This window comes from Symphalangus syndactylus, chromosome 2 (genome assembly GCF_028878055.3).
Source record: "Symphalangus syndactylus isolate Jambi chromosome 2, NHGRI_mSymSyn1-v2.1_pri, whole genome shotgun sequence".
Taxonomy (NCBI): Eukaryota; Metazoa; Chordata; class Mammalia; order Primates; family Hylobatidae; genus Symphalangus; species Symphalangus syndactylus.
The window spans coordinates 128738674-128761423 of record NC_072424.2 but is presented as its reverse complement, the minus strand read 5'-3'; the positions used below and the strand labels follow the sequence as shown (position 1 = coordinate 128761423).

At 44.0% G+C, this 22750-nt stretch overlaps 1 protein-coding gene across 6 annotated transcripts in view; it reads right to left on the bottom strand.

The window, feature by feature from the left end:
* MTHFD1L (methylenetetrahydrofolate dehydrogenase (NADP+ dependent) 1 like) overlaps window positions 1–22750 on the bottom strand; it is a 312601-nt gene that overhangs the window by 137254 nt on the left and 152597 nt on the right. For all 6 annotated transcript variants that reach the window (XR_010119055.1, XM_055267460.2, XM_063632271.1 and 3 more), the window contains 2 exons: window positions 5419–5526; window positions 2912–3064 (listed from right to left, as the gene is read on the bottom strand). Coding sequence is in view for 5 of the 6 variants with exons in the window: in XM_055267460.2 (XP_055123435.2) it covers window positions 2912–3064; window positions 5419–5526 (261 nt within the window). In the remaining variant the exon portion in view is untranslated. The remainder of the gene's footprint in view (window positions 1–2911; window positions 3065–5418; window positions 5527–22750) is intronic.

The following is a 22750-nucleotide window of genomic DNA, read 5'->3' as shown; positions in this document are numbered from 1 at the left end:
CCTCTTATCCCTAAGCCAAGGCCTTCGCCAACTAAAGCTCAGGAGTAAAGTGGCCATCACTGAGGCCATTCTATGTATGTATGTATGTATGTATGTATGCATGTATGTATTTAGAGATGGAGTCCTGCTCTGTCACCCAGGCTGGAGTGCAATGGTGCAATCTGGGCTTACTGCAACCTCTGCCTCCCGGGTTCAAGCGATTCTCCTGCCTCAGCCTCCTGAGTAGCTGGGATTATAGGTACCCGCCACCACGCCCGGCAAATTTTTGTATTTTTAGTAGAGATAGGGTTTCACCATTTTGGCCAGGCAGGTCTCGAACTCCTGACCTTGTGATCCGCCAGCCTCGGCCTCCCAAAGTGCTGGGATTACAGGCGTGAGCCACTGCACCCAGCTGACTGAGGCCATTCTAAGGAATATAAAGCAAGCTCTTCAGTACCCATTTTTGTTAACTGAGGTATAATTAAATTATACACAGGCCCAGCACAGTAGCACGAGCCTGTAGTCACAGCTACTTGGGAAGCTGAGGTGGGAGGATTGCTTGAGCCCAGGAGTTTGAGTCCAGCCTGGGCAACACAAGTGTATAGGTCTATGAGTCTGGAAGAATGTATATAGCCATGGAATCACTACCACGTCAAAACACAGGGTATTTCCATTATCCCAAAAAGTTCCCTCCTGCCCCTCTGCAGTCAAACGCTTCCCCTCCCCCAACTCCTGGCAACTGCTGATCTGAACTGTAGACCTGGAAATGTCATTCAGAACCCATTTCATCTGGACCCTTGTCCCTGTGTCAACATTGCCGCGAGCGGTGTCTGTGGGATTTTTCTGGATGTTCTCTGCCATGCCGCTGCTCCTTTCTTCCCACCTTCCGGAAGGCACCCCTGCCAGGAGTCGGCTGCGTTAAAGTGGGTGTTTCAGGGGTGTCTTTCTTCACTCTCTTCTCACTGATTTCCAGCTATCCCTGTGTCTCTTGTTTAACGAATACCTTCACCCATATCCTTAAACCCACCAGGGCGACCTTCCTGCCCCTTTCTTTGGAGCGCTGTGTCTGTATTTCCAGTGGAGACACAGACTGTTCCTTAGATCCTATTAACCCTCCGAGCTCTCTCTGTTCAAGCCAGGCTCATTTCTGGCTCTGCCAATCCGCCTTCTCCCGTGTCCTTTCCATGACCGATGGCATCACCAGCCAGAGTCACCAAGCTAGAATGGTCCCTTCCCCCGGCCCCCACAGTAGGAGGATACTTTTAGAGTAGGTCTGCAATTCACCCCCACTCTCCGTTATCTACTTCTGTGGCCAAAGTGTGGACCTTGATTGCCTCTGGCCTCAGCTGAATTAACCCACCTCTCTGGGCCTGGTTCTCTTTTCACTAAACATTCTCCACATTGCTGCCACAGCTATTTTTCTAAAATACACATCAGACCGCATTCTTCTCCTCCTTATTTAAAAACAAAAAATCAAAAAACCAAAAAACAAACCAACAAAAAAACCCACCCTACCGTGGTTCCCCAGTGTGTAGAGATCAGATTCAAGTTCCATGAGATGGTTTTCAAGATCCTTGGCCATGTGACCCTGTCCTGCTATCCCAATCCCATTACCATTCCCATCCCCAGCCTCCCCACCTCATCCAACTCCAGCCACACTGGATCACCCTAGGAGAGGATGTCATGTATTAGTACTTTGGTGCCTTTGGGTCAAAACTCACTGTTTTGCCAGTTCAGAGGTTGAGCTCTTTTTGAAGAATCCCCTCTTCTTCCACATCCCAGGTAAGTCCTACCCCAGGCATAATGAGCTGTTACCCCCCTGGGCTCTGAGGGCATTCAGAATACCAACACAATGCTCTCCAGACACCTCTGTGCTATTCAAACCCATGCGTCTCACACCTGCTCATCTTAAAATCTCTGTGCCTCACATGCAGGAAGAATTCAAAAAATGCTGATCGAAGAAACATTGTGTCCAATATTAGATGAAGTATGTAAATATCAAGGCAAGAATCTGCACTTTTGTCTATCTATTGCTTGTTTGCACAATAAAGCAACATGGTTTATTATCAAAAATTATTATAATGTATGCTGTTTAAGCTCAGATCACTTTGCACTAATGATGATGATAATGACGGGTTAGAATATTTTTTTCTTTGCTTGCCATGGGATCTGCCAGGTTGTAAGAATTCTTTTTTGTTCTAAACCAAATTCGGGAGCACTCCCAAAGACAAGAAGTCAAATTTAGGCCACTGATGGTACCAACAGAAGGCTATCACTGTGTAGTTATACCAAATGAAGCTCGTCTTCATGGATTTTAAGCACTTTGATAAGCTTTTATTTCTCTGCTCATCTCCTTTACCCCCATAGATAACACAAACTAACAGAATAATCATCCAATAGCAATGTGATCCCATCACAACAACATCAGAAATGAGAACTCATATGATTCAGTAATTTCCTAAGCCAGAACTTCCCACCTGACGTGCTAGGGAAGTGAGAGAGGGTGAGGACTGCTTTCCCCAGCCCTTGGGGTGACTGGGCAGATCCTGTCTGGTGTGAGCAGTCAACCCTACTGTGATTACATCATTTTGGGTGCCATGTGTGATAAAGATTGACAACCACTGTCCTAAGCCATTCTACCATTTAAATAACAGACTGAATTCTCCCAAGTTATGTTCTTACTTGCCTTAGGAAGGAAATTAGTATTATGACTCTAAGGATCCTGAACACATGATGTAAAAAAAGAAAAACCCAAACCACAATGGCAAAGGTAGGTGAGACACAGTGTCTAGAAAAATAGCTAATACTGCACTATTAATTACTCCCAATTTTCCCTAATCCATGATTTTTAAAGAGCGGGTGGAGCATAACGATTTGAGGCACCACGGCAACGCAGAATGGGGAAGGTTTTTGGAAAATGTGACTCACTCACCGTTCCGACCAAAGGGTAAATGAACCCAGCGCCTATGCTGGCCCGGACATCACTGATAGGTAAGATGAAGTCCCTTGGCACACCTTTTCTGTCAGGTTGGTGAGACAGAGAAAGGTGGGTCTTTGCCATGCAGATGGGCAAATTTCCAAAACCCTGTAAGAAAGGAAAGAAAATGTGTTCACTGATATAGATGTTAGTCTCCTGTGTTTTTCAATTTGCACTTTATACAGTCTCGGCAGCAATGGAATGCCGGCTCAGATCGAGGCACACGCAGGAGCTGCTTGTTACTACTTGTTCATTGAAGAAGCAAGAAGGTGAGGATAAAAACTCACCTCCATGTGATGACTGTTTAGCAGGTCAAGGGTGACTACTGTCTATTTTGGAGGCTCTCTTTAAGAGAAGGCAGTGTTATTTGCATGTTTGGGGAAAGCATGGCTGTTTTCAGGCAAAGCAGCAGCTGTAGAAACCACTTTCCAAGACTATTAATATCCGGGACCCAGCAAGGTAGTCTGGAGAAAGGCTCTGCGACGAGGCTCTTAGTCATGTTGTTCACTCATTCTGGAGTCGGTCAGGAAGCAAAGGGTTCCTTTGTGTTGGTTTATGAATCATGGCTATTTGATCTGCTATTACATTATAAGAACTAAGATGAGGTCACTATTTAAGCTTCTTGTTTTTAAGGACCAAAGTCTATGTCTGACCCAGAGTTCCAAAGGTGAAAGAGCAGGAAGTCACATGTGGTGTCTCACAAAAAGCACAGTGTCCTCGAAGCCTGGTTCTGATTAAATGGCACATAGTGTTCCTTTAGAGGCTTTGCTAATTCATTGCAACCACATACTTGACACTAACTTAAAAAAAAAGAAAAATAGAGATGGAGGTTTTGCTATGTTGCCCAGAGTGGTCTCAAACTCCTGGCTTCAACTGATCCTCTGCCTTGACCCCACAAAGTGCTGGGATTACAGGTGTGAGCACTGTGCCCGGTAGACACCACTTTTAAGGAATATTTCCTTGATAGAGATAAAGGGAATGAAATCTTTAGTCAAATTTTCATAAGACTTAGCCTAAAACTATTTGGAAGATCTTAGAGTCTTATCAACTCAGGGAGGACTTGGACTTGGGGCCATTTTCTTTTTGAAATCTCCACTCTTCTATACTGATAAGAATTTTGCTGAGCGACAATCACAACTGTCTTTCAGAAATGGTGCCAGAATTTTGAATTTCAGACATGGTTAAATATTGAAGTAATTTCTATGAACTAATACAGGTTTGCTAATGTAAAAATTTTGTCAGTAGGCATATTAAACAGAAACAAAAACCAACCAATATGCCATATACTGTCACCAGATTACTTCATGAAAGAAATAACATTTTAACACTGAAAGGAGAAAAAACTTAATATTAGAATAAATGATAGTCTTAAATATCATTATTAAAAACTCACGGGAAAAAAACCCCAAACCAACCTCATGAGAATGACCTTATTTTACTTGGTTCATTGCACATGAATGAAAATTTCACCACAATGCCTGTGCACAGTGCAGCGCTTGGGAATCCTTTTTGTAAAGGATAAGTCAAGAACATACAGGGAAAATTCTAAGAATTTAGAACTTTGAGTTGCTGACTGTTTTACCAAACCTAGGAGAACAAATACCCTGGCTGGCAATGGCAGCATTTAACAAAATTTCAAACGGGTTTACAAAAAAGAATAAGCAGTTGGAGATTTTTTTTTAAAGAAAAGCTCAATGCTACCCATCATGAAGCTCTTTAGCCAGCAGGCTCTTAAAATGTCCTGACTTCTACCTATCTGATTACGCCAAAGTAGGAGGGACATTGAGGCATATGGTCCTTTTGGTGAAGGTGGCTGAGCCTCCCGTAATGGAGTTGACTGATCATGACCGTCACTGGACTAGATGGTGACGCATGCTGTCAGATCACAGCCACCTTCTCAGCTGTTTGCCTATTTGCCTTTGTCAGTGGCTAGAGCTAGAAGATGACGGAGCCTTCAACCTCAGTGGACAAGCTCAGTAAAAAGCCAATGAACCACTTGCATAAGAAGAACAGCAAACATTCCCATCTTTATAGGCTGCACTCCTATCTGCCTACCCTGGCACCATGCTAGCATTTTTAAGGTAGTAAGAGGCCTGTAAGGAAGAGGAAGCACTGCAATTCATCTAAATCTGACTCCGCAGCTATACTCCAAAGGATAGTTTCAACGTTCTGGGCTGAGTGGGAGGGATGAAAGATCACACATCAACTACAAACAGGGATACCACCCATATCAGACACATTTATAGTCAAAGAAGTAAATGATGCATGGATCAGAGGATATATGCCTCACCATAAAGTTCTAGTCTACACTCTACCCGAGGGTATTACTTTCATCTTTGTTAACCATAAAACAGATTAAGCAAAGGTTAGCTGGTGAGACATGTACAAATCCTCAAGTCAAGCTGAGTATTCTGAGAACCTAAGGTGAATTTTTTCTTTTCCCCTAAAAGTACAACTTTTACCTGTTGAGTGTAACGATCTATTTTGGCTTGTGCCTCAGGAGAGAGTTCGATATCTTTGGCTCCATAGACAGCCTGGGCAATGGTCCTTATCTTGTCCACAATTGGAAGCTGGAGAAACACAAATTATAACAAAATTGTATAAGTTTAATCTGGTTAAAGATTTTTTAAAAAGTTTAGTGAGATTTTCTGTAATTGCTTAAAATTCCCGTATCAGGGTACCCCCTCAGCAACTGCAGGATTCCTAGCAAACCCTCTTTTTTCCTTTTAGCACCCTAAAGCACTGAAATTTTCAGTGTCAGAAATAGATTAGATGTCAACTAGCAAATAAGCCTTAGGTGTTCAGGCAATTTAGAGGCTGCTTATCTAGTTGTAACCATTTTTATCCATTGTAGCATTAAAAAAATGTAGTTTACTATAATTTCTTTTTTTTTTTTAAGACAGTATCACTCTGCTGCGCAGTGGCACAATCTCAGCCCACTGCAACCTCAACCTCCCAGGCTCAAGTGATCATCCCATCTCAGCCTCCTGAGTAGCTGGGACTACATGGGTGCACCATGACTCCAAGCTAATTTTTTTTTTTTTTTTTTTTTTTGCATTTTTCATAGAGACTGGGTTTCACCATGTTGCCCAGGCTGGTCTTGAACTCCTGGGCTCAGGCAAACTGTCCACCTCGGCCTCCCAAAGTACTGGGATTACAGGCACGAGCCATCATGCCTGGCCTGTTTACTATAGTTTTCAAATAATCATATACATCAGGACAGGAGTCTCCCAACGAAATTGTGAGTGCTGGTTTTTAAGTGGGTCTGAATACAGGTTCATAGTATTAAAAACAAGTATTTTTTCGTGAGCAGTAATGGATTGAGATTTTAACATAAATGCTGATGTGATCAAACACTATATTGGAAAATCAGAGATTGAACCTACTGTCACTTTAGCAAATTATGAGAAATCACGTGGCATGGAAGAAATGTGAGAAGACTAGATACAGGCAAATAAGTGTGTTGGAGGAAATGATTTCCATAATGTTAGACTGAAAACCAGGACACAGACTATTGGTAGCATATGGCAAGGGATCTTCAGAAACAAGAATGATTCATTAGGAAAATAATATTCCACAGATAAAGTAATTCTAAATTTAAGAAACACATTTGGCAAAATTATCTACAATCCTTCTGTGGGTAAAGATGCATATGTGGCCAGGTGCGGTGGCTCACAACTGTAATCCCAGCACTTTGGGAGGCTGAGGTGGGCGGATCACTTGAGGTCAGGTGTTCAAGATCAGCATGGCCAACATGGTGAAACCCCGTCTCTGCTAAAAGTACAAAAATCAGCTGGATGTGGCAGCTCACGTCTGTAATCCCAGCTATTCAGGAGGCCGAGGCAGGAGAATCACTTGACCCTGGGAGGTGGAGGTTGCAGCGAGCCAAGATCACGCCACTGCACTTCAAGCCTGGGTGACAGAGCAAGACTCTGTCTCAAAAAGAAAAAAAAAGCATACGCATGATGCAATTAGTGGATTTACTGTTTGGTGAACAACTGCTGAACCAAATGCTGAGGGAACAGATGTCAACCAAGGGGCAGAAGTCTCCCATGGTGTGCCTCAAGGACTTCGCTTGGCAACAGCAAGTGTCACATTTGTATGAAATACTATTGATAAAAGAGTTACCCAAGAGAAAATAAATAAAAGCTAGCACTCTTCCCCTCCCAACCCTGATAGAACCCAAAACTGCTTTAAAACGTGTTTTTCATTACTACAGTTTTTATTACTGTAGAGGTGTTCTGTGGTCTGGAACTTAAATATTGAATATTCTAACAAATAAAAAGAAATGAAGGTGCAAGCCTTATAACTGTTCACTGAGGGACATAAAAACAGTCTGAGCCAAGGGAGGAAATATAGTTTGCTCAAGGATGAGGAGACTTAATACCAGACAGATGTCACTTCTCTGAAACTTACTCAGTTCAATGCAAGTCCAATAAAAATCCCAAGCTCATTTTTGGTTACCTGGCCAATTAGTTCTAAAACTTACAATAAAGGGTTGATGTGGTTTGGATTGTGGTCCCCTCCAAATCTCATGGTGAAATGTAATCCTCAATGTTGGAGGTGGGGCCCGGTGGGAGGTGTTTGGATCATGGGGGCGGATCCCTCATGAATGGCTTGGTGCTGTCCTCATGATAAAGAGTGAGTTCTCACTCTGAGTTCTCAGAAGGTCTGCTTGTTGGCACCTCCCACCCCATCTCTTGCTCCCACTCTTGCCATGTGATGCACTGGCTCCCCCTTCACCTTCTGCCCTGAGTGGAAGCTTCCTGAGGCCCTCACCAGAAGCCCAGCAGATGTTGGTGCCATGCTTGTACAGCCTTCAGAACCATGAGTCAAAATAAACTACTTTTCTTTATCCATTAACCAGTCTCAGGGATTCCTTTATAGCAACTCGAGAGTGAACTAACACGGGGTAATGGCGTAAATAGTCAGATAACTTTAAAAATAAAACAAAACCAAAAGAACAAAGAAAGAGGACTTTTCTACTAGCTATCAATCATACCACAAAACTATGCTAATAAATTCCATGGGCACTGGCACAAGTATAGACCAATTAATCAATGGAAAAGAAGAACGAACCCACAAAGACACCTCAGCATGTGCAGGATAGTATATAACAGAGGGGACACAAATCAACAGAGAAAGGCTGACTACCATCTGACTTTTGGCTGGAGAGAAATAAAATTAGATTCCTACCACATACCAGGCCTCCAAATAAACCCAATATGGAACAAAGGCGTAAACTTGAAAATTATAACTCAAAATATTGGAAGAAAACAGTGGGAACTCTATTATCCTGAAGTAGAGAAGGATTTCTTAAATGAGGTAACAATAGAATAACCCATAAAGGAAATGATATATAGATTTCACTACAGCAAAATTTAAAACTTGTTTTAAGAAGACGTTATAAATAAGGTCAAAAAATAAGAGACAGACTGGAAGATACATGCAAATATTTATAAAGTCAAAAGATTAGTAATCTTCAAAGACCAATCTTTGTTAAAACTCTCTGAGGTTTCTAACATCTATCCCAAAGGCCACCTCCTCCATGAAGCCTTCATGGATGACCCTTAGGCACATGTGAGCATCCTCTTTTTTGGCATCTAGATGCCCTTGGGGCGCTCCTACCTGCGGCTCCTGACTGTGGGTGGCTGCCAGCAAAAGCTCATGCAATCTTGGGGTGTGTGAATGGAGCCCGAGTGTGTGAACCGTCGCACAGACTTGGCAGCACCACACTGACACTGAAATCTCTTGGAAGGCCATGCCATACGAAAAATCGAAAGGAGGGCAGAGTGTGAAGCGAGGGACAAACGTTAGAAGGAAGCCGTTTTGAGTGCAGTGTTTAAGCAAGAACTATAATAACCAGAGCTCTCTCACTCAGCAGTGACCTGTCCTTGCCTGGAGGGTTCTGTGTAAGCTGAATATGGTGCCAGTAACGTTGTACAAAGAGTTACTGCCTGAGTGCAGAGCTGAGGCTGGGTTAGAGGAAGAAATTTAAGAGTAACTTTTTTTAATATTTATTTTTGGTAGAGATGAGGTCTCACCATGTTGCCCAGGCTGGTCTCAAACTCCCGGTCTCAAGCAATTTTCCTGCATTGACCTCCCAGGTTGCTGGGATTACAGGCGTGCCCTGCACGGGCAACTTCTAATGTAAAAGATTCAATGTTCATATTAGCTGAAGAATAAAGAATGGCTGATAAACTCTTTGAGGCTCAGGGCCATCTCTTATTTACCTAGAGGCAAGATATGATACAGCCCCTGGAATATATACAAGGCCCTCAATATACAGTTGAACAAATGAATATTTCTATATTTCCTGTTGACTAAGCTTGGGTTCCCTGTGGTTCAATAGTCACATAAGATGATAAGAAAATTCAGGTGTTGATGTGCTGCAGGTAACAGCGGAGAAGACTTTTTCCACGAATCTTAGATCATGAGCAGCCTATGTTGCTGGGCACTCAAGTGCTTGCTCCCAACACTGTACTGAAACTAACGCAAGCTCCTCTGCTGGTCAACCAATGCCTGGCAAGGAGCAACCTTTTTTAAGAAATAAAAGTTGGTAGGATGCTGGAAGATACTTCTTGCAGGAAAGAAGCCGCAGGGCAAGCCCAAGGACCATGCTTTGTCAGAAGTCAGCTCTCAGAAGGGTGTGTTCCCCGGGCAGTAGGACAGTGGTTCTGGGAAGCAGGCAATGTTCCTGTTGCATCCAGTCTCTGGCCTGCACCTACCCCAGCGTGGCCACTCCAACCCTCCATGGGCTCTGCACAAAGGAGCTTGGTGGCTGTGTGAGGTAGGAGGGCTCAGAGAGAACGCGGCCCCTCCTTACGTGTGGTTAAATCATGTAACCTCCCTGAATTTGTTTCCTCATTTCTAAGATGAGGATGTGAATACTTCACTATATATCACTGTACTGCACACGTTGAGTCAGTGTGAAACGCAAGCACATCGTAAATGTCATGCTATACAAACCCTAAGTAATATTATTATGGAGTGAGAACGGTAGGGAGGACTGAAAGAATTACATTTTGCTTGGAAGTACAGCAAAACAAGATACTGTTACTCATAACACCTTTAATCAACAGAATGCATTCTTTACTGAACTCTAGATCATAATTCAAAAATAAAGAGTGTGATTTTTCTGTTAATAATTTAAAAAACTCACATGGGAGCAAAGTAATAGCAATCGAATGACTAGTGAATAAATTAATGCGAGTGGGTGGCTGATTTGTTATTTAAAAAAATTTTTTTTCATACAGAGACTCACTCTTGTCACCCAGGCTGGAGTGGAACGGTGAGATCTTGGCTGACTGCAACCTCCGCTTCCTGGGTTCAAGCGATTATCTTGCCTCAGCCTCCCAAGTAGCTGGGATTACAGGCATGTGCCACCATGCCCGGCTAATTTTGTATTTTTAGTAGAGACGGAGTTTCACCATGTTGGTCAGGCTGGTCTCGAACTCCTGACCTCAGGTGATCCGCCCGCCTCAGCCTCCCAAAGTGCTGGGATTACAGGCATGAGCCACTGTGCCAGGCCTGATTTGTTATTTTTAAATGTGAAAATGTTTTGTAAGAAATATATCTATCTATCTATATATAATATGTATATATATATTATTTATTTATTCATTTGTTACCCAGGCTGGTAGTGTAGTGGTGCGATCTCGGCTCACTGTAACCTCTGCCTTCTGGGTCAAGCAATTCTCTTTGCCTCAGCCTCCTGAGCAGCTGGGATTACTGGCTCCTGCCACCACACCCGGCTAATTTTTGTATTTTTAGTAGAGATGGGGTTTCACCATTTTGGCCAGACTGGTCTTGAACTCCTGACCTCAGGTGATCTGCCTGCCTCGGCCTCCCAAAGTGCTGGGATTTCAGGTGTAAGCCACTGTGTCTGGCCTAAAATATATATTTTTAAGAACTTTAATTTTGGTAAAATATACATAACATGTAATTTACCATCTTCTTTTCTTTTTTTGTGACCCAGGGTCTCAATCTGGAGTTCAGTGATGTGATCACGGCTCACTGCAGCCTCAACCTCCCGGGCTCAAGTGATCCTCCTACCTCAGCATACTGCATAGCTACGAATACAGGTGTATGCCACCAGCTAATTTCTAAAGTTTTTGTACAGATGGGGGTCTTGCTATGTTGTCCAGGCTGGTCTTGAACTCCTGGGTTCAAGTGATCTGCCTGCCTCGGACTTCCAAAGTGCTGGGATTACAGCTGCAAGCTACCATGCCTGGCCTAATTTACCATTTTAACCATTTCTAAGTGTACAGTTCAGTAGCGTTAAGTCCATTTGTGGTGTCGGGCAACCAACTTCCAGAACTCTCTGTATTTAGCAAAACTGAAACTCCACCCATTAAGCAGCAACTTTCTAAGCCCCTCCCCTTGGCCCCTGACAACCACCATTCTACTTCCTGTCTATGAATCTGACGGCTCTACAGGCCCCTACAAGCAGAATCAAGCAGTATCTGTCCTTCCGTGTCTGGCGTATTTCATTTAGCATAATGCCCTCAAGGTTCATCCGTGTGATAGGAGGTGTCCTTCCCAAGGCTGAATAATGTTCCATAGTATGTGTGTGCCATCTTTAGCTGATGCCTGCTGACAGACAAGGGGGTTCCCACCTTTCAGCTACTGGCAACAATGCTGCTATGACCAGGGCTGCACGAGTACCTGCTTGAGTCCCTGCTTTCAATGCTTTTGGGCATAAGGCAACATACATTTTTTTGTCAACAACTAAACTTTCTTCCTTTCCAATGTTTATTGGAAAGTGTTTTGAGAATTCTAAGGAGGTGCCAGGCTGACTGTGTGAGATGAGTAGTTGTGGTTTACTTCCTGTAGGACAAGCGCGACCACCCACACATGACAGTACTGTGAGGGGCCAGTAGTACGAATGAATCCCAACTGGACGGCCCTGCTTCCCTGCCTCAACCTCACTGCCAGGGCTGTGTGCTTCCCAGCAGGCACTGCTATCTATCCAGCCCCCCAGTTTCCCAGCACTTGGCACTTCTGATGCTCGGCCTCAACCTCACCACCACTGGAGAAGATGAAGGTGCATTCTGGTGGCTTCCATAGGTATAACACTGTTTCCTGGGATCTGAAGAGAATGCACTGTCTACAACCTGAGCTACAACCCTGCAGCCACATGCTGAATAAAGTGCTTCAACTCACAGCTCGAAAGCCCATGGCCAAAGTGCTCTTGGGACTCCTGCTACAATTTTTGTTTTTCACTCACAAGTACAATTAAGGAAATAAAAATATCTCAGTTAACATATCTTTTGGGTTTAGTGTAAATACTAAAATTTGCCCTGATAAGGTCCTTCCCCTTGCATGCAATCTATTTACGTTGTGTTAGCAGGCAAGGAACTTCCTATGGTTAATCTGCTTGATTTGGGGGAGAAGTGTAATCTTTAAAGAAAAAAAAAAAAGCCAAGCTCAGTCCAAAGGTCTTGATCTGAACTTGATATTCACTTGTACTTCTCTGTGGTAAATGATAGCTTTTATAAACAAACAAAATGGCCAATTTATGACTGTTTATGCATTAATCATTGCTGGCTTTCTCTTGGTTCTGTAAATATTGACTAATACATTTACTTGCCACGTTGTGCCTTGGAGAGTGGCCTGCACAAAGTAGGATCCCACAGGCATCTGCTAAGTGATCAAATCACCACCTATGGCAAGTCCTTTCAAGATGTCAGGGCATTGTTCATAGAGCTTCAGGGACTTTGTGTACCAAGAACTTCTGATGGATTGGGGACAATGAGACACAATAAACAACGATGACAGAAGAGAGTGTGCAGTCAAGACTCTGTACAAACATTACTATTAAAGTCAAGAGATTACAGGTTGCAGAGGGAGGCATGAAAATCAGCAAAAGCTGGCAAGACATAAAAAGAGCTGGAATAGTGCATTAAAGAAAGGACAGGAGGCATGGTGCGGTGGCTCACACCTGTAATCCCAGCACTTTGGGAGGCCGAGGTGGGTGGATCACCTGAGGTCAGGAGTTCAAGACCAGCCTGGACAACATGGTGAAACCCCATCTCTATAAAAAAAAATACAAAAATTAGCTGGGAGTGGTGGCGTGTTCCTGTAGTCAAAGCTACTTGGGAGGGTGAGGCAGGAGAATCGCTTGAACCTGTGAGGTGGAGACTGCAGTGAGCTGAGATCATGCCACTGGACTCCAGCCTGGTGACAGAGCAAGACTCGGCCTCAAAAAAAAAAAAAAAAAAAAGGATAGAAAGGACAGGAAAAATCTCAATAGGCAAAGAAGGGAAAAAAAGGCAGAAGCCAAGGTGAAATGGTGTCAAACACAGGGCTGAGTGGGGACATAGTGAATATTCTGTCTATATAATGCACAGCTGCTTAACATATTAGCTACTTCAAAAGCCTGGTGTCTACACTTGTATCTTTGGTCATTTTTGAACTAATGTTATGTTAAATCTTCATATTCACCAAAAAATCATACTCTACACTAATTCCTTTCCAAACTTCTTAAACATGTATTTCGGAAACGGAAATACTCTAGAACAGAGCTGTCCACTGTCACTTTCCATCACAATGGAAGATATATCGTGTTTTCACTGGCCTCATGTGGCTATTAAAAGCACTGGAAATGGGACTGGAACAATCCAGAAACTGAACTGTCAATCTTAGCCACATGGGATATCGGGCAGCATGGCTCTAGAAAATAACTGTGACCAATGGTTATATTGGTGGCACAGTCTCTCGCACAGAGCAGGCACAACATAAACACTAGCTGAATGACTCCACAAGGAAATAGTAGAGGATTTGGTGACCTTCATGCTTTATTAAATTCATTCTGTAGGTGTGGTGGACCAGGGTCCTAGAAGCTGAGTCACTCAAAGTTAGACAGTATAGCTTTCTTGGACAGGCTCTGGAAATGCTCACTAGAATTCTTCAATTAAATTATTGCAGTCCTGCTTTTTAGTGGAATAAAATTGATCTGTACATTCTAAAAAAGCCGTTACATTTTAAAATAATTTTTTTGTGACAAAAAATGGACAAAATAAAATGAAATGGAACAGAAGTTTAAAAATGAACTGTTAGAAATAAAGATCCATTAAGGCTTTATAACGTGGTAGGGATGTCTCATCTTACTCAGAGGCCAAATTCTGAAGTCAGCAACTCTGAAAAATCTTTTAGAAGACCGATGAAAAACACTATATAATACTCCACTCTCAATACCCTAGCATCTCTTAATGAGGCCCCACTGTTGTTGAAGTATTGGAACACACTGCCATTTCTTCAGCCCTGCACCAAATGAAGTTGTTGGCATGCATCGGGGGCCAACGATATGAATGAAAAATACATGGTTCTTTTCTTTCACCAAGGCCACAGAGTTGAATTCACATGGGTTAAATCTTCCTATGCTGTGATATCAGCAAAGTGTATTCCAAGGCCCGTAAAACATGTAAAGAGAAGGATCAATTAATAAACTTGTACGTTGAATAGACATTTCCGGATACACACTAATTATTTCCATTCGTATTTTGTATTTTAAATGAAGCATAAATTTTAAATGATCTACAAATACAGTTTGGCAAACAGCCTTTCCTGTACTTCAAATTAAAGTACAACATGAAGCTGTCGATATTAATTTATACTGACCACACCACACTAGGTGCAAGGGCTTGCATTACCAATACCAACTTGAGTCTAGGGAGCGGCTCTGCCCTTGTTACCGAGAACAGGCCCCTGTATCGCTGACACAAAACACGTCCTTGGCTGGAAATCAGCACATCTGAGCTACGTGCCGATTTCCACGAGCCTGCTCAGTGGGCATGGAGCCCTGTGGGCTCGCTGGCTCTGGACAACAGGTTCACTCTGAAGACGCCTACATGTAGGGAATCTCATCCTCCCGTGGCAAACCTGGGGTGCGGTGAGGGTAACCAGACTCTGGGACATGGAAGAAAGGCTCGCCGCTAGAAAAGCTGCATTTCTCCACATGAAATAGTATGAAATCCACATGGGTAATCTTTTATTACTCTCAGATAGAACAATGTAGCAATGCCAAAAAATGGAATATATGGGAGTAAGTGATTTTAAAGATCTCATCTCACCCAAAAGAGGGGAAAGGGCTGACTGGTCCGAGCACTCCGCTGGACCCAGGAACACTCATGTACAGTGTTTTGTTTTGTTTTCTTTGAGACAGAGTCTTCTTCTGTTGCCCAGGCTCAAAAAACAACAACAACAACAACAACACAACAACAACAACAAAACAGGCCGGGCACGATGGTGTGCAGTGGCATGTTCTTGGCTCACTGCAACCTCTACTTCCCAGGTTCAAGTGATTCTCGGGCCTTAGCCTCCAGAGTAGCTGGAATTACAGGCATGCACCACGATGCCCAGCTCATTTTTGTATTTTTAGTACAGATGGGGTTTCGCCATGTTGGCCAGGCTGGTCTCTAACTCTTGAATTCAAGTGATCTGCTCGCCTCAGCCTCCCAAAGGGTTGAGATTACAGGAGGGAGCCGTTGTGCCTGGCCTGTTTGTTTTTGAGCGTGGCTCTGTTGCTCAGGCTGGAATGCAGTGGGGTGATCTTGGCTCACTGCAACCTCTGCCTCCCAAGCTCAAGCGATCCTCCCACCTCAGCCTCCTGAGTAGCTGAGACTACAGGGCATGTGCCACTAATTTTTAAAATATTTTTAGTAGAGACAGGATCTGCCATGTCACCCAGGTTAGTCTTGGACTCCTAGATTCAAGCGATCCTCCTACCTTGGCCTCCCTAAATGCTAGGATTACAGGCATAAGCCACCACGCCTGGCCATGCAGTGTTCTCATGATGCACCTGCTCATTCCTCTTCTACAAATCTGACTTAGGAACATCAATGTGTTAAAAGAGCGAAATGAATGAACAGAGGTGCAACGCTGGTTCTGTGTTCATGTTCAAGGAGCCCTTGTACTTTATTTAAAAAAAAAATCCCCACCCTCTCAGAGACTGGGGAGACTAGAAGCCTGTGCTGTTTGAGTGTTTCTTTTCCCTAAACCCCAAGGTCATAGTTTTCTCTCTTAAGTGGTCCATTACGTGTGGTACCTTTAATGTTTGTTCCTGTGATCATATTTAATGTTGCTCACGAGCTTGCTTTTAGATTGAGAAAGTGGACACTCTCTCCACCGCAATGGTCTCATCTGATCTAAATTTAAGTCAAAAAGCCTGGGGAAGGATGGAGTGAGTGGTAGAAGGCAGCCAGCCAACATGTAGTGTAACTTTGATAGTTCATCATTTTACCTTCTCTCATAATTTTAGATGAAATAATGCATTTCTAGAAACTTACATCATAGTGACAATCATTTTGCATGCTAGAAGAAAGCTTTCAATAACACTACAGGGATTCTTGTGACATGTGTAAGTGTAATAAATACAGGCCACTGTTTTTTTCTCATTGGGTGCTATTTCAACCATCGAGGAAAGAAAGCTGGGGCAGGCTTTGCCAGAATCACACAGGGATGAGTGGGATGCTTTGAGAAGGTCGGGCCAGTGCTCACGACAGGTGCAGATCCCTCGAAACTGTCTAACACAGCTGAACGACGTGCCTGGCAGGCTGGGAGGTGGGTTATATACTACAGGCCAGCAGAGGTTTCACAGAGAACCTAGAAGCCAGTGTTGGAGAAGCATCTAGATTTGAGAGGCATCTAAGGTGTGTTTGCAGAAGGTCTGGTCAAGCAGGAGGTATCCGGGTCTGGGTGCAGTGGCTCATGCCTGTAATCCCAGCACTTTGGGAGGCTGAGGAGGGCAGATCACTTGAGGTCAGGAGTTTGAGACCAGCCCAGCGAACATGGTGAAACTCTGCCTCTACTAAAAATACAAAAATTTGCTGGGCATAGTGGCCCACACCTGTAATCCCAGCTACTCAGGAGGCTGAGGCAGGAGAATTGCTTGAAACCGGGAGGTGGAGGTTGCAGTGAGCTGAGATCGCGCCAATGCACTCTAGCCTGGGTGACAGAGCGAGACTTTGCCTCAAAAAAACAAACAAACAAACAAATAAAAAAAACCAAAAAACAAACAAAAAAACATAAAAAAAGCAGGAGGTATCTGGAAATTTGGGGTTGGATCATGGAAAGGAGGCCAGGGGATAAGAGGCTTATGGGAGACTTGTTGAAGCCATTCACATTGAACGAGCAAAGACTGTTTAAAGGCAGCTCAATCATAATTAAGAAAGCAGAATATTAAAGAGCATGGGGGGAGAAACAGGTTTATGAATGCGATACATAACTGACTGGAAAATGTAAGGACCAGCTTTCCACAGAACACTCCAAACATTCTAATGCACAAGAGGAGAGGCGAGAGCTGAAGAAAGGGCTATCAGCTCAGGCTGGCCCCGGGCGCATCTGAAGATGGGAGGGAGAGCTGGGGGTGGTCAAAGGCCCTGAGGGGAAAGACAGCTTTTCCAGGGACAAGGACAACCAAAAGAAAGGACAGCCTTTCAACCTAGAGTGTGTTTTTTCCTTCTAATTACTGTGAAATGTAAAAGGCAACAGAGATGTGCATCAATACCCTTTTAAGTTTTAAGATCCTATTAATTAAACCCTGTATGTACAATGTGAATGTACTTAATGCCACAGACGATAATTGTAAAAATGATTAAAGGGGAAATTGTATGTTATACATATTTTTACCACAATGGAAGATTCCCCCACTGTATATCCATAGATATGCATTTTTAAATGTGTATTTCAATGTGGAGGCTCTGGTTGCAAATGCTCCAGGTCCATGTAAAGGATAGCTCTCACACCCCACCAACAACTGGTGTAGGTTCCAGCTGGCATTTTCAAGACGTAGAAAATAATTTCTTAAGAACCAACCAGAAAAACAACAACAATAACAACAAACATCCTGCCTTAAAAAAGACCAGCAGAGGAGGAAACACCCCCGGCCATCTGGGCAGTGAGGGTGTGAAGTTCAGAAGTCAGCAGAGCTGGCTGCGGCTCCAGGCTGTCTTCATGGTTTGTTTTGCTCTTCCTTCATCCAGCCCCCACTGGGATCAAGAGAATGGCTTCACGCAAGGAACAGGAAAGACCTTGTAATAAAAACAAACACTATCCTGTCTTGCTGTCAAGGCTACACCTCAAAATGTTTGCAAGGCTAGAGGAAGGATACAGAGATGATTTTCAACCTTAACTCCTCATTTAACAAACAATATTCCGACTGAATGTCAAGCTGACTTCTCGGGGTCATACCTCCTTCTTTGCAAAAATGACTGACGTTTTATGATATCACTAAGGGCTCCCAATTCTCATGGAGAAGGAAAAATGTCAACGTCTTGGTTTAGTTTAGTAGTGCTTTAGGAGACTTGGCTTCTAATTCCTGGTTTTAACCCAGTGCAAAAGAAACCAATCTTGGAATTTGACAAAGTTACCTTGAGTTACAGGAGAATTCTTGAAGGTGAATTCAGGAGGCCCACTCTCTTTCCAAGTGAACATGACAGGAGGAAGAGCTAGCATTGATTGACTGCTTTCCTCCTTTTTTTTTTCTTTTTGAGACAGAGTCTAACTCTGTTGCCCAGGCTGGAGTGCAGTGGTGTGATCTCAGCTCACTGCAACCTCCAACTCCCAGGTTCAAGCGATTCTCCTGCCTCAGCCTCCCAAGTAGCTGGGACTACAGGCGCGTGACACCACGCCTGTCTAGTTTCTGTATTTTTAGTAGAGATGGGGTTTCACCATGTTTCCCAGGCTGGTCTCAAACTCCTGACCTCAGGTGATCCACCCGCCTCAGCCTCCCAAGGTGCTGGGATTACAGGCGAGAGCCACCGTGCCCGGCCTTCATTGCCTGCTTTCTACGTTCCAGCATTTTACTCTGGGGCATTTCATTTGGGTCTCACAGCAACTCGGTGAAGTTGGTGTCACTGTCAGACACCATTGTACAAATGAGGATGCTGAGGCTCGAGAGATTAGTCAGCTTCCCCAAATTGTGTCCATAGTAGGAGGCCTACTCAAGGTTTAAACTTAATTTGCATGATCCCAAAGCTTTAGCCTGTTAGCTCTATGTAATACGTTCCTTCTCCTATCAAGCATCCATTTCTTATGGACAAGTCCATCACCTTCCCATCTATAATGCAGAGTTGAGCCCACACAGCAGATGGGAGGTGCGGAGGCATGCCTGGAAGAATGTATGGAGGAGGGATTTCTTAGCTAATAAAGTGCGCATGTAGATTAGTGTTTTTTTCAGCCATCATATTTCCCTGCATCCCTGCAGACATGGAGATATTCTATTAGTGAACGATAAAGATATAATTGTCAAAAGTCACATTAGAAAAGGATAATTCAAAGAGAAGATGATTTTGAGGGGGACTTTTAACAGCTTCTTAAAAGGGATTGCAATCACCCTCAAGGGTGGAGAGGAAATGATCCACTGTATTTCAAGTCTAAACACATTCATTTTCACACAATAAAACTTCTTCTGAGCAATTAGTCTACTACACGTTATTCCATATTTTTCAATCTTTATTCTAAATTATTCATTGCTGCCTCCATCCAGTACCATAATTAAAAGTTCCCTACTCTTGAGTGGGAAGTTACTCTGGCAAAAAGAGATGCCAAATGGTTCTCTAGACAGCAGCTGCTGCTGAAGTCAGTTTTCTATAAAGTTCAGCAGAGACTCCCAAGTCAGAAGTGCAGCCTGTTTCTCACTTAACCTGTGAGCTCGCCATCAGGAAGTCCGGCACCCTGCCGTCTGGCCGCACAGCGCCTCTGAGAGCCAGGTGCCCCACTCTCTCCAGCTGAACCACTCTCCCGTGGGGTTCCGAGACAATTTCTACTTCACACTCAAATGCAGTCATGCCCTGGGCTCTAGCACCATTTTCCATTACCCTAAATCATCTCCGGTGTTTTCCTTCCACAAGACTGGGGTGGGGAAAGAACAGCACACAAGATGCCATTAGTCTTGTGCTGAATACATTCTTGGGGATATAAAGTCTGGGGAGACACCAAGGGGCACACAGAAACCCAGTTTGCTTTGAGAAGCAAAGGTGGGAGAGTGCCATATGCAAAGCATTTATAACTTCTTTCTCCTATAGAGCAATGCCATACCTTTCTCACTGCCCAGCACCCAAGGGTTGGTTGTGAGGGTGTGGGGTTGTGGGGGAGGTAAAAAGGGCTTCCAGAAAACCATTACTTAGTTACTAAAGTTTTACCAGCACCAACCAATGCAAGAAATCAGGGGGAAAGAAGGCTTGAGCTCTATTACTGACTGCACCAATGAATTCAGATTTTTACATGGTGACAAGACTGTAGATGGTCTTAGATGATCTAAATCTTGCTGGTGTGAGGAACACAGCTAACTGGCAGACAGTACAAAGACAGCCAGCAGCAGCAGCAGCAGCTCTTTTCATGAACTGTCACGCTGCAGTAGGCTGGGAGGCTGATTATCTAACAAACAATTATGCAGCTCAAATCGAATTTCTGTTACAAGAAAAGCGAGAAGTGTGTTGGCAAAGGAGGCAGGGATCCTGGCCTTGAGGTCGCCTATCAATAGAGGACTTTAGACCACGTTCTTATTAAACATTTTCCTCCTTTCAGAGGAGAGCTGCCATTTTAGCAGCATTATCTCCATGAAGAATGGGAATTCAGAAAAAAAAAAAAAAAAATGGAAATATCAGTGGAAAGGAAAAGGGTTCATCTTAGGGTTAGTGCATGTCTAAGACAGCATAAGTCAGAAGCATTTCTTCTGATTACTGACCTCCTTTTCACCTGGGATGTTTTCCTTGAAAAGAGCCACACTTTGTGAAATCATTCATGAAAATAACTGCCTTTGCTACTACGCAGAGTGGGGTGGTTCATGATCAGACAGCAAGATGGTCTGAGGCACACTCACAGCAGGATCTGGGGGTGACTCTCCCTACAGTGGTTTATGTATAAAGGCCCTGGCATGTGCCAAGGGTTGTAGGTACCCTGGCGAGCCTTACTCAGGACCAAAGAACAGGAACCCAGGGTCTCCTTGGCCACCTGCCATCTGAGTTGGCTTCAATGCCTCTGACTTGCCCACAGCAGGGCTACATCTATTTCGCACTGGACACCTCTAGGTCTGAGAACTCAAAGCTTCCAACTGGAACATTTTTCTTTTCACTCATCCAAAATCTTCTCCCTCAATTGATCTCTACCGCCTCTGTAGTCCAGAATATTCTAGTTCCTCATTCACAAAATGGCCTCATAAAAATGACAAACCTTTTATGAGCTAGCCTCCAATTCATTCCCTGTGTCCTTCCTTCCATAAACACTGACTGTGTGCCGGCGATGATGTCCCCTGTGTGGCATGGAATCTGTGCCTGTGCCCATCACTGTCACCCTTTCTCTTCGGGGGGTCACTCAGTCACTGTCCCCCCCAGACCTCCAATGCACACACGCTTTTGAGCGCAGTACTTAGCTCTGACGAACAGAGCAGGATGATGCCCTCAACCATCTGGACATTCTTTCTCCCAGCTCTGCCTCTTCCCAGCTATGGGACACTGAGCAGTTGACTTAGTCTCTTCGTGCTTTAGTTTTCTTGTCTGCAAAATGGGAAGATATCACCAGTTCCCACCTAAGAGGGATGTTAGGACCAAAGAGGCGAACACGTGCAAAGCGCCCATATACCCAGCACACAAACAACTCCTTAAAAGCAGGAGCTGTGGTAATATTTAATATTAATACATCAGCCCCATGCTGTCACCACTGTGACTCCAGGCTTATCAACAACGCTGCTAAGCTCTTGCTTCACTGATTTCTTCTTCACTTATGCTATTGATTTATGCCACTGAACAGGAAAGAAGAGTGTCTGTGACATCTGAGTGACACACCAATAGAATATGTGAGGGATGAAGGAACAGGAGAAGCAGCAATCAGCTTGAAGCCTGGGCACTCCGCAATCATGCACTACCCCTGAAGACAAATCCATCAGCCAGAATCGGAACCACAAAATGCAGAATGGAGATGTCAGAGGGGTGCAAAGACAGACGATCTGAGGAGGAGAGTGAGCCCCGGGAAGCTCAGGTCTTCTGAATGAACCATCGACATGTGCTTAAAAATATCCTAGAGGACCCAGCAATCCCACTCCTGGGAATACATTTCCAAAAGAATTGAAAACATGGTCTTGGAGGGATACTTGTTCATATGTCATAAATACGCATACTCATACAGCATTACTTACAATAGACGAGAGAGGGAGCTCAAGTGTCCATCCACAGATGGATGAAGAAACAAAATGTGGGATAGCCAAAGAATGGGAGGGTATTCAGCCCGAAAAAGAAAGGAAATTCTGGCCAGGCGCGGTGGCTCACACCTGTAATCCCAGCACTTTGGGAGGCCGAGGCGGGTGGATCACGAGGTCAGGAGTTCGAGACCAGCCTGACCAACATGGTGAAACCCTGTCTCTGCTAAAAATACAAAAATTAGCTGGGCGTGATGGTGCATGCCTGTAATCCCAGCTACTCGGGAGCCTGAGGCAGGAGAATCGCTTGAACCCGAGAGCAGAAGGTTGCAGTGAGCTGAGATGGTGCCATTGCACTCCAGCCTGGGCAACAAAAGCGAAACTCCATCTCAAAAAAAAAAAGAAAGGAAATTCTGACACTCTACAACATGCGTGCACATTATGCTAAGTGAAATAAGCCAGCCACAGTATGATGCTACGTACATGAGGTCCCTAGAGTTGTTAAATTCATAGAAACGAAGGACAATGGTAGCTGGCAGGGGCTGTGGGGAGGGGCACGGGGAGTTGTTCAATGGGTACAGTTTTAGTTTTGCAAGATGAAAAGCGTTCTGGAGATTGGCTGCATGACAATGTGAATGTACTTAACACTACTGATGTGC